This window comes from Anser cygnoides, chromosome 4 (assembly GCF_040182565.1).
Source record: "Anser cygnoides isolate HZ-2024a breed goose chromosome 4, Taihu_goose_T2T_genome, whole genome shotgun sequence".
In the NCBI taxonomy this organism is placed as follows: domain Eukaryota; kingdom Metazoa; phylum Chordata; class Aves; order Anseriformes; family Anatidae; genus Anser; species Anser cygnoides.
Genome location: NC_089876.1, coordinates 8,978,864 through 8,991,469, shown reverse-complemented (window position 1 = coordinate 8,991,469; position 12,606 = coordinate 8,978,864). Strand labels below are relative to the sequence as shown.

General features: G+C 35.0%; 1 protein-coding gene across 4 annotated transcripts in view; it reads left to right on the top strand.

Annotated features, from left to right (window-relative positions):
• The window catches only part of POLN (DNA polymerase nu), a 110,638-nt gene that overhangs the window by 79,725 nt on the left and 18,307 nt on the right, over nt 1-12,606 (top strand). For all 4 annotated transcript variants that reach the window (XM_066995606.1, XM_066995602.1, XM_066995601.1 and 1 more), the window contains 3 exons: nt 712-843; nt 3,820-3,930; nt 7,164-7,242. In XM_066995606.1, coding sequence (XP_066851707.1) covers nt 712-843; nt 3,820-3,930; nt 7,164-7,242 — 322 coding nt within the window. The remainder of the gene's footprint in view (nt 1-711; nt 844-3,819; nt 3,931-7,163; nt 7,243-12,606) is intronic.

The window sequence follows — 12,606 nt, the reverse complement described above, 5'->3', positions numbered from 1 at the left end:
CTCTTAGATACAATGTAATATATATTGTGCACCTATGTACTATCCAAAAGGTATTGTTCCTTTCTATCTCTGCTGAAACACTTTTTGATTCTGGATGTCTTTTTCCAACCCTTTCATCTCACAACTTGGACCCAGTTTTTTACAGAAATTGAGGAGCCTAAGACTGTCTGAAATATGTGGGACTCACTCTCCTAACTACCTTTTTCAAATCAAGCCACTTGATCTGATTGCTTCAGCCATTAGTTCTTTCTGTGATTTGTACACCATATCCAAAACTTCTAGCTAAACTCAACCAGCTGCATCTCCATCCTTTTTTTTCAGATCTTCATTCACATTTATATTCATTTAAAATTGTTTTTAAGTTCTTTATCTGCTCCTCAAAATTTTGCACATTTCGACACTTAACTAGTAAAATGATACTTCAGACAGAAGTTATGTGAACAAAAAAGATGTCAACTGCATTATAGGTATAAATTATAACTAGGAATTCCCTAATTATGTACTGTTTATATACTTCTTATTAAGTATATTTTTAATCCACTAACTTCAGTGAAGCATTCAAGCTCAAAGTTAAACATTTGCATTGTTTAAATATTACCATAATATATCAGATCCATTCTCTTTCATAGAGATATGTAGATTTACTAATTCCACTAATTGTGAATGTGACAGTATGTAGTGGGTTTCTGTTCTGCTTTTTTTATGCACCAGGTAAAGAACGTCTTGCTGAATGCCTGGGAATTACTCCTCTTCAAGCCAGTCACTTTATAGAGAGTTTTATGCAAAAATACAAGAAAGTAAATGAATTTACAAAGAAAACCATTGAACAATGCCAAAAGAAAGGTAATCCAAAGCCCACATGCATATTTTTATTTATTGATCAGCACAGATTGATGTAGACAGAGATTCAGCTCAACCAAAAGTCAGATAGTTGTTACAGGTGAAGAGAAAATATGGAATATCACTTCCTGGTGAATCAGGTATTTCTCTTTCAACCCTAAGACAAAGTGGTTAAACCTGTCTGCCTTTTCTTTGGGAAGATGCTAAAAGAGTAAGATGCCTGTTCACAGAGTGAACTCTATTTAACATCGAGTTACACTGCATCATTTTGACATATAATGTATTCCAACACAAATAAACCATAAGGAATCTTTTAATTAATAAATATGCCATATGGCTGCTGGACTGTGGAAGTTCAGGCATTTAGTCAAAAACAATCAAACAAACAAAAAAATTTACAGAGACAATTTTTAACACTTTTTTTTGCATCAGTCAGAATTTATATTCTTGAAATTCAGGTGATATCTGTGATGACAGATGTGTGCAGAGTAATTCTTGGAGACGGCAGCTGCAAACTCTTCTTACATCAGATTTGTTGTTAGTCTATACATTCATTTATATTTAGTGAATCCTAGGAGAGCAGCAATTTGGAGAAAGTATAGCTGCTTGAAATATTTTCTTTAGAAGAAAATTAGTAGAATTATTAATAGAATTGTCAAAATGGATTTCTTTTGTTTCCTAGTACAGTATACTGTACTAAGACATTTTGTAGAAATAAATAGTAAATTTGCTATATATTATTACTCATCATTGAACAGCTGAGTGTCATGATAGAAACATATAACTGATTCTGACTTTCTGGTCATGAAAATGTTAGTATTCCTTCTTTGTACTTTGTAGAGCTTAAAACTCTACTGGAAGCATGAACTATCTTTGTGTCATGAAATTACATTTCTTTATTCATTAGTATTACTAAAGAAAATGTAGGTTTTCAGTAGCTTCACTTTAATTAAGCCGAACATAATATAACTAGTAAAATATTACCAGTTTATTACATATTTGTTTTGATCTATTTAAAATAACATAGCTTTCTTCTCTTGTAAGTAAATGAGTTTCTATAACCAAAATTCTGTGTAAAATTATGTTTTGTGTGTTTAGTGGACAAGAGTGTCATAACTAATATCCTTGACTGTCATTAAAACTTGGCACATACTTGCCTAAGTAGTACTTACTCCTCCATTCACTCCCAACTATCAAAACATTGTTTTAACTATTAATGGTAGAACTATAACCTGTTTCAGTTGTACAAGCTCAAAAAATTTGCAGCAGATAAACATTGTTTAACATTTTTCTTGTTAATCCACCTCAGATTCTCACTAGAAAGATACTTCTAACCTACAGAGCTCATTATAAATCTTTTTACTTATCTGCAGTTCAAAGGTAAATAGCATCTGCCCACCTAATGTTATTTACATGTTATGGATGTCTGATATTTCATGCATCAGAAGCACACCATTTAGGAGTAGGGTTATTACAGTAAATCTATTTTTCATTGAGTGTCCAATGCTTTAAGAATTCCATCTTCTTACTGTTCTTCAAGGAAAATCTTAGTTAAATTGAGAAGAGTGATTTGCCAAAGAATATCTCAACCTCCAGATAGTTCAGTTCCTTGTTCCAAAAATTGTACTTTTAGTGTCAGCACTTCTGGAAATACAGGAATTCAGCAGAACCATCTTAGAATCGGAATCATTAAGGTTGGAAAATACCTCCAGGATCATCTAGTGCAGGACCCAGCACTTAGCCACATTGAACCTCATCCCATTGGCCTCTGCCCATCGACCCATCCTGTCTGGGTCCCTCTGCAGGGCCTTCCTACCAGCAGATTGACACTTTCCCCTAGCATGATGTCATCCGCAAACTTACTGAGGGTGCACTCAATTCCCTCGTCCAAATCATCAATAAAGATATTAAAAAGGATGGGCCCCAACACCAATCCCTGGGGAACACCACTTGTGACCCGAATCTTCATTCCCTGTACTTAGTACTGGGTGTGTGCTGTCCACAGTAAAGTCAGAGCTTTGTGTTTGGAGAGGTTTTCTTACTCTGCTTGTGTATCTGAGATACGTCAGACAAGATGAAACTCTACGTCAGTCTGGACTTCCATGGTATCTAATGATGGACTCATCAAGTAAAGGTTCTCAGAAGTATAAGAAAAGATTGTATGAAGATGTATTTTTAACATGGGTGACTTCACTTTTCTTACTTAATTTTTCACTTGTTGTACTTCTATTTTTCATTAATTTTTTTTTGGGGGGGGGGGGGGAGGAATAAAAGCTAAGATAAGGCTTTACATGTGTTATATGGACAAGAGGATTATTGCATCTCTCTTCCTCTCTCAGCTCCTTTCAAGTGCTAGCAGCTATTTTGGCAAAATACATCATCATCAGGCCTAAAATAAATATTTATCTGTGTTTTCTTGTGTTTCTTTTAATGATTAAAAACAAAAACAAATGAGAGTTAAAGAAGTTTGGCTGTGGAAGTGACATGAAACTATTGTATTTAGGAAAAAAAAAGTATCAACTTTTTTTCCCCAAAAACTATTTGATAATTTTGGGAAAGATTCATTAACGATTTAATTGCTGTACAAATTGATTTTATTTTTTTATTTTTTTCTATTCTCATGTAATCTATTCATTTCATGGAAAGCTCTAATTATGGCTGCTAATAGATAGCTAATTCTGCTAGATATTTATAGTTTCATCTCCCACAGAGAGAGTTTGCTCTTCTATCAGTATATCAGCAGACATTCCTAATGAAATACAGCTTTAATGAACACAAGTTTTTCTTGTATAACATGTACCAATTCTCTGAGTAAAATAATTCTGAGACCAACAATACAATAAGCTCGGACTATTTTCAGAAGAAAAAAAATATTGAATTGTCTCAAACAGTGCATAATTGCAAAAATCTGTATTATCTTCAAAAAGAATGTTTGAAGTTTAATTGCTCTAATACAGATTTCTACTTAAATCCTACCAGGTTATGTGATTTCCATTATGGGGCGTAAAAGACCACTGGTTAATATCAATGCTCAGGATTATAAACTACGCACTCAAGCAGAGAGGCAGGCTGTCAATTTTGTTGTTCAAGGTAAAAAAAAAAACCAAACACCTACGTACCTACCTATTTACTTGCCTATCTACACTTAACTCTAGCAGACAACAACTCTGATAATCTCAAAAGAATGAATTATTTAGTAGGCTACTACTGAGGCCTGAGTTTTATTATAAAAGAGAAGTTTAAAATAAGTATTCTAGCTTCCTTGGAAATAAAAGTAAACAGTATCACAAAACACAATGTTCTAATACAGTCTAGTTCTCTGTGGTAGTTAAATATAGAAATAGATACAAATTATGTATGGGGAGAATATATATTTCAGGGCTTCAGATATATTGTCGTCTTAAAATATTTTCCTTTCTGGTTTCTTTGATAGTTTGTTACACCAGAAGGGCTTATGTGATTTTGCTGCTTGCAATTTCTAACTTTTATTTTGTCAGATAGCGTTAGTTTAAGAAATATACAGTATTAAAAGAACATATATTATTACTTGTTTTGAAATCCAAATCATTCTTTGTAAGGATCATTTGAAAATAATCCTATGAAGGGTGAGAATAAAGGCATTTTGTCACAGAACAAAATGGGAAATTTGCCATGTTGGAAAATGTAAAAAGTAGCATAAAAATTAACTATTAGTTAATAATGTATTAACATACTCAGTTTAAGTTGTGTGGGGCCCAGTATTGTAAAGAATTTAGCCACCTAAAGAAAAAAAAAATGAAACTGAGCTGGCAGTCCAGAGCTGAAATCCCTCCTACCAAACTACCCTTTGGAAGTATTATTTCTTTAACTGGAAGATGCAGATAGGGTTTTCATTAAGTTATATTGGACATGTACTATTTACAGGCAAGTAAAAACTGCTTTCTAAATATGGTGATGGTGTGCTTTTTATAGAATGATTTGAATTTTCCTTTTGAAAGGATCATTTGATTTTTCTTTTTTCCTCTCCAAATATTATTCTCGTTAATGTTTCATTTTAAAAATGACTTAAGTAATTATGTCATGTTTGACACTCCTTATAATTAGTAACTGAATTTAAGTACTACCTCTGCAAGAACACGCACAGATCTAGAATTCTAATACCCTGTTGCGTAAGTAACAATTGAGCTCAAGTGACAGCTGCCTTGCTGTATTAGGCTCTCAAATGCAGGATTTTAAAATATCCTTATAAAATCTGCAGCAAAGCTTGCATGTTTGTAAATATGGAGATGCCTACACAACCTTCTCTGGAGTCTTGTGTTCAGTTTACCTGGGTTTCCATCCAGCTGGCCAGCAGCCCTCTCCAGCTGAAGGCACAGTGCTTGAGCTAATAGAGCGAGTCCTGCTGAGTGTACAGTGTACCATTAATAAAGCTACACGGCCCTCTGAGCAGCACTTTCTTGTGTCCATCTGTCCAAAGAGCCTGGAGCTGAGGCAAAACCGCCACAGGACTGTCTACAAAATTCTCAGTTGTATGTATCAAAACATACAATAATAAGATTAACATATTTCATTGTCAGTTCAAATCATACTGGAAGACAAATCTGATGAAAAACAGTGTGTCTATTATTCAAAACATGTAATATTGGAAGGTAGGGTGAAACAAGTATGAAAAACTTTAACATATTCTATATTCCTAAACGGTATTAAAAATTTCCTTCTAGACTAGAATAATTTTTAATTGCAGCATTTCAGCTGCTGTAAAAAAAGACTGTAAAAACTTCCACAATTATGCTAAAACATTTTGTTACATTGTTAGCGTAGTAAACTGCATAAAATGTGTTTTATATTTATATATAATAATCTAATTAATGTAAGTAGTTTGCATTTTGCATATGGTAGCAGAAACTGATAGCAGAAGACGTTTGATGCATCACAATATTGAGAGGAATGTACAGAGTTACAGCTTCAACTTACTGCAACGATATCTGCCACAGTTCATTCTTAGTGTTTTTTCTCTTATTGAAGATTCCGGTACAATAATTTTTACCAATGTACAGCATATTATTCATCAGTTATGTTTCAGATCTAGCTGGCCGAATAGAGAAAAACATGTATTTTATTAAGACATTTATCATGGAAACTGTTACATTTATTTGGGAGAATTCTGCTCTGGGATCTTGCTGTTTGGCAAGTTCCAAATACACTGAAATAATGGAACTATATCCACAAGTATCTAGTCTATTATTTTATTTCATTGTTTTAACATCAAGGAATATTTTCAAATGGACTACAGAACTGGTCAGAAAAATTTAATCAAAATACTTTTCCTAAGATGTTCTATAGCAGTTAAACTATTACACAACTGTGGCAAAGTCATCAAGGTGGAGTCTCAGTATGGGACTCAGAGGAGGCAGTTTGTCACAGAAAGCCATGAATAAAGAAGAGGTGAAGTCTTTCCCCTCTTGGGTCATTGAGAGATAATGATCTCCTCAATCTCTTAGATACTCTCTTAGCTCCCAGGAGAGTACCCTTGCCATTTGCCTAACCTTGCTAGTCTTTATCTCTGGAAGTTGGACAATTTGGAAGAAAGAATTCAAGATTCACTGAGTTAGGGGGTGCAAAAAGGAACAAGCATATGGTTTGGTACATTTAGGATATCTGATGGAGAAAGGAGAATTATGGGTTCCAGTCCTTAGTTAAAGGACTGCTTCTGTATTTCATCTGATAATTCTTTATATAAAAATGCATTAAAACCCTGTTGCATGGTTCAAAACAGAACCTTTCACGAAACTGCAGGCCTGGGGAATCATTCTGTTTCTTGATCCCTAGAAATGCAGAATCCATTATATAACATGACACTGTTAATGCACCACTGCTCTTAACACTGTAATGTAACGAATATACATTACAAACCCATGGAGATATGAAAAAGCATAAATTAAGTTACCAAATGAAAATGTGTCCCTGAAACAATGTTCTAATCTTTTATGACATTAAATTTTAATTGATTTATAGGTAAATTTTAATTCCAATTCAGAGTTAGATGATTTCAGACTTTTTTTTTTTTTAGAAAGAAGTTCTCAACTCATGGCCATGAGTATCAAATTCACCTTTAGCTAGCATATATCTTAATATTATTATCTTCTGTTTTAATTAACATGCAACTATTAGTTTTTTATTAATCTTGTGATCTGTTTTACATACGACATCAAGCGAATCTGCTAGTTTTGCAAATTCTTGTAATTCATAACCTTCAGATGTGTTTCATTCCTGTGCCATAGTTCTAAGCACAACTTTTTCATTTTGCATGCTTTAAATTAAAACCAGGTCACTTTCTTTCATAGGATCTGCAGCTGATCTTTGTAAAATGGCTATGGTTGAGATTTTTACCTCTGTTGTCACTTCTCCAACTTTAACAGCCAGGTTAGTAATGAATGACTGCAAAAGTGATTTTAAAGCAAAAATAGTTGAATGGATTTCTGTTTTTTTAAACAGCTGTAGAAATATTGTGTGTGCTTTTGAAACAAGCAAGGACTTGTGAGATGGTTTCATATGTGCAGAGTTATATCTTTCTGCTTAAATGGCTGAATCTGTAATTCTGTCTCAAGGCAATGAAGTGCCTTGGGGCCATTTAAGCTCAGTCAGATCTAGTTCAGTGGTAGTTCTTCAGTGGTAGTTCCGCATCTTTGAAATTGAGCCCACTGATCATATCCTTCCTGTATTTTGAGTGTATTGTACAATGGCAATTGAACATTCAATGGGCTGGGAAAAAAAACAAGAATCAGGAAACCAGTGCTCAAACAAAATAAAGGAGGATTTTTTAATTTGTGTGTAGATGGCTTTCCTTTTCTTAAAAAAAAAAAGAAAAAAGAAAAAAAACAGGTTATTTGATATCTGCACTTGTACATAGCCCTTGTGTATATAGTTATATAAGATAAAGTATAGAATATATACTGAGACTATAAATAGTGTGTGTTTGTGTGGGGGTATCATGTACGCACAGCAGTGCTGTCTGATTTGATCAATGTACAGTTCCAAAGTGTAATTTCTAATTAAAAATTTAAATAGTGTGTGTCGGATTCAAAGATAGAGTGATAGAGTCACTCCAAAGACAAAAAACAAACAAACAAAAAAAAAAACAAAAAAACCCAACAACCAACCAAACAAAAAAAAAACATGTTCTGAGTAATGCTCTTCAGTGTTCTTGCAACCTTACGAGAAAAATGTCACCGAACAATTACAAAAAAAAAATAAATTAAATAAATCTCCATCTACTCTACATCTGAAATGGAAGATTGTTCTTTGACAGAGATACTCCATACAGGCAGACAATGATACCTTTATGTATTAAATTTTGGATGACGTACTACAATATATTGTGGTGTTAATTTGGGGACAGATTCTCTGTGCTGATTGTAATTCTTTCTGCTGCCTGAGTTGTATGAGGAGGCCTGAATCTGGCAGCTGTGGTCTGGTTGAAAATGCCTTTAGCAGGTGTAATTTTGAGTTAAATTAGCCACAGAACAGCTGTCTTCTGTGACAGTCGGCCAGCAGACTTTATTGGAGGAGGCAAGTAGAGGTGGTGAGAGGGCAAAAATATATTCCCTTCCTCAGTCCCTACCTAACACAGATGTTTAGGTTCAATAACTGACTAGCTGTTGTGATTCTGAGAAAGCCAAAGGTTTTTGCGATTAATGCCCTGTCTGGTAGAGCTTGTGGATGTTTGTTCTCTCAACAGAAAATTTTACTTGAGTTGTCCTCTCTCAAAACTCTTTCTTTTAAAGATGTAGAGTCATCAGAAAGCTAAGGAGGCAACAGACACGGGGGAGTACTGAACTTTTACAAGTTTTCCTTGTGGTGTGAAAGTGTTGGAGAAGCGCTAGACCAGACTTAATAGAAGAATTGCTGCTTATGCTTCTTATTCCTATCTTAAGTATCACAGCTGGGAAAGACCAAGACAGTAAAGTCAATTAAAAGAGACAGATGGTTTTAAACGGGAATTTTGAACTCCTGCCAGCCACTAACAACTGGATGGCTTTGCTAAAGGAGAGCCTTTTAATAGTTATGAATGGCTTCTTGCTGTAATATTTAGTAGGTACTCAGCCAGGCTTGTCAGAAAAGCACAGTCAGTGCCTTTGTAAATTCTGTGATCACTCACCTGGTTAGAAGGTGGCTCGAGCATTTGAAAGCATCACTGCGGTCTTGTCAGTAGAATATGGTACTGGAACTTGGAAATTTGTGTTTCCACTCAGTCACTTGTCTGTCAGGTGACGTTCAGCTAGTTATTTTTTCAGTGGTCTGTTTCTTGATTTTCTTGTCAGTAAAGTCAAGATAATGATCCTAACATCCTTTGTAAAGCACTTTGAAAAATATTGTTAAAAGGAAGTGGTGCTGTTGTTGTAACAGTAGGAATGCACAGTAGCTCTTCCAAAACGATAAATATAATCAGTGTCCTATTATCATCACGTGAGATCGTATTAATTCCAAAGATAGAGCATTACTATCTTTTCTTCAATCTTACCCCCTTGCAAGTATATTTTTTTCCCTATTAGAATTTCTAATTTTAGAATCAAGGTTTTCACTTTGAACAACGTATCAAAGAGAAATGTCATTTATATACGTTTTAGAAGAAATTATGAGCTCCTTATTTACACTGGGATATAGTATATCCTATAAGGCATCGCCAAATAGTGGCTAACGCTTGACATTTTGTCTTCCCTACTTTAGAAATAATAATAATAATAATAATGCGTTCTAGACAAGGTCTTACAGTTTTTAATGTTAGTTTATGGTTATGTTTACAGTCTCCTTCATCAACAGCATCGTATTCACATATGTTGTAAACTGTTCTGCTGTAAGCTCTGACTCAGCAGTATATAGCTTCATTTTTGTATGTCTAGTAACCATTACATCTTCAGATATTGTTTGCACATAAAAAATCATGTTTGACAGTCAGAGAAAGGTAATCAAGTTATACTTTCATGAAGCTGAATCGGTGAGGCCCTCATGAAGGAGCAGTATGCTCCGCTGTGACTGATCAGTGGCTGCTCTGACAACTGGCAGTCTCATTTTTCTCTCCGTCTTTGTCCACCTTTTAATTAAAATGCCAGCCTAGCAATTTATGCTGTTGACAATAAAACAAACAAACAAACAGTTACTGGAAATAATTGTACAGAAATGGGGAAAAGAAGAAAAATGCAATCCCTATGATAAAAAACTGGTATTAGTACGGGTTAACTGCCAGCATCGGTGTTAACGTTTGCATTTTGTGTGGTACTGACGAATAATCAGAATTATTTCTTCAGACTGCTTCTATATTATCTAGATCTTTGTTAAGATGCTGCTCTGCAGCTGATGGCCAAGTTGCTTACTGAAAATGTGCTGCTGACATAAATTATTCAGGTGCCAGCTTTTACCCGTCTGATGCAATTCACACAACTTCCACAGAATGTTTCCTGCAGGCAGATGATAACAAAGAAACTTCTGAAGTCAGATCAAGGCACGTAGTAGCAGCTTAAAGAAAGATTTGTGGAATGTATGAGAGTACTCGGTGAGCTCTGATTGACAATTGTAGTTATTTTCAGTGTTTAAAACATCATTACAGTGGCAGATACATGGAAACTTGGCGTGGAAGAAGGGTGCTGGCAACTTAAGGAAGAACTGCTGCCTGCACCAATTTTTGTAAAAATTATCGCTCGGTAGGCTGAAGATAGACTGATATTACCCAAAGTCTATCTGGCACTGTATGGACTTCTCAGAAAGCTTTTAGCCATTAAAGATGATAATATCCTAACAACATGCAAATTAAATTTAACAAATCTACAGAACTACTGAGTAATTTGGCTTGAATCCAGCAATTCTGCTTTCTTCCCAATTTATTGTTCCTACAGCACTGGATCTGTGCCACAAGCAAGCAGCTTTACTTCTCAGCTTGTCCAGAGCCTGGTTAAAGAGACAGCTTCAGCACCAGGCCAGATATAAGTGAATGATTTGAAAAGTAGGAGCCTTGTCAATAAGAGTGAAAGACACAAACCTCTTTTCTTGGTCCCAAATCCTAAACTAGTAAGAGAGAACCCTAACTATCCCAGGAACAAATTGTGTTATGTTGCCTGTTTTTTTTTTTTCTTCTTCTTTTTTTTTGTTTGCTTGTTTTCTGATACAAATCGCATGATAAATCACAAATGATTCACTTACTGGTAATAGCTTCAGTTGTAGTTACACACAAGAGCCTTGACACATTTTATAAGGTGCACAGGAATTCTTGCACTAGTACTTTATTAACTGGTTACGTTTCCTCAGGAAATTTCCTGAGTTACATTTCCTCAAAAGGGCATGGTGGTAAAAACGACTTCTTGATCATATCAGAGTTCAAAGGCATTCGGTGAACTGCTTGGTGCTGCTGCTGTGTGTAGGATGGTTTTCTTTAGTTCTGGGCACACATTTTACGTCCCTCTATCTGTTTCTTAAGGAATTAAAGAACTGTTTTTACTCACGTTCCTTCTGTAGCTGTTATCCAGGATTTTCAGTAAATGCTTGTTCTCTCCCCCATTATTCCTAATATATGGTCACAGATCTGCTCTAAAGTATTAACTCTTGCAGGAGTGTCATCCTTGGCTTAATACTGGAGAAGCAGAATCAAGGAAAAAGTAAAGGTTTTGATTCTGCTTGCGAGGAGAGTAAGATTTTTGTTTCACAGACATATGCTTCAGTTTCAGTTGAAGGAAACATCCTGGATCATATGGCTGTTCCAGAAATTAGTGGGAGCTCTCTGTAGCTGTTGTCTCCATCCAGTTTGTAACTCTTTGCTTCCCAAGTAGCCAAATAATACTGTCTTTCTAGGTGTGCTGTGACCTAGCAAAGTCACTGCTTTCCTCAAGCGTCCACAGAAGTATTTTGCGTGTATCCACAAGATGGTGAACTGTTACCTGAACACTTCATACAGAGTAAGCCAGAACAAGTCAGAGTGATTTATTCTTTATAGGAAGAGCTCAATATATTTAATATGCTTAAATATCACAGCCAAAAAGGACATACATGATGTAGCAGGCACTTAAGTGTTCCTTTATGTGGGTCATTCAACACAATTAAATACTTCCAGTTTATAAAAGCTTTTGGTAGGTCACCTTTTAGACTGGTATGTTTTAAAACACTTTGGTTACATGTGAAAATTCTATTCTCTTTAATTAACCATCTGCTCAGTTTCCTGCTCTTCATGATGTTGCTGCTGAGAAAACAAATTTCACAAGTTAGCTGAATTTTTGTAGTTAAAATGTTAGAATGTCAACATGTCTTGGTCATCATTGGGAGAACACTGAAAGAAGTATCTTAAAGTTAATTCAGGTAACACCTATGCAGGCATGATATATTTTAAGTTATAGCTCTTATACTACTGCATTAGAAATCCTTGTACATGCAACTTCAAAAGAAACTTGAAAAATCTACAAAATGTTACAAAATTATCTTAACCTTGTTCCTTATTTACATGACAATTTAATAAGCATTCTTTCCACTTGAATCCATTTTTGTGGGGAAACTGTGCAACAATTAAATAGCATGTAGTATTTGTAGTATTAGAAAAAAAAACATTTTTACTGTAGGGAACATAGAGATTTCTAAGAGAATTAGATCTAACTTCCATCTGGTCCATTATCACTGACTGTGGCCAGTAGCAGATGCTTCAGGAGGAAGGTGTACGATTTTTAGTAGGGATAGCCTGTCTGTCTGCAAATTCTCATCTTGCTGCAATGGTGGGGATGAGTCTAGGTTCTGAAACAGAAGATTTAAGTC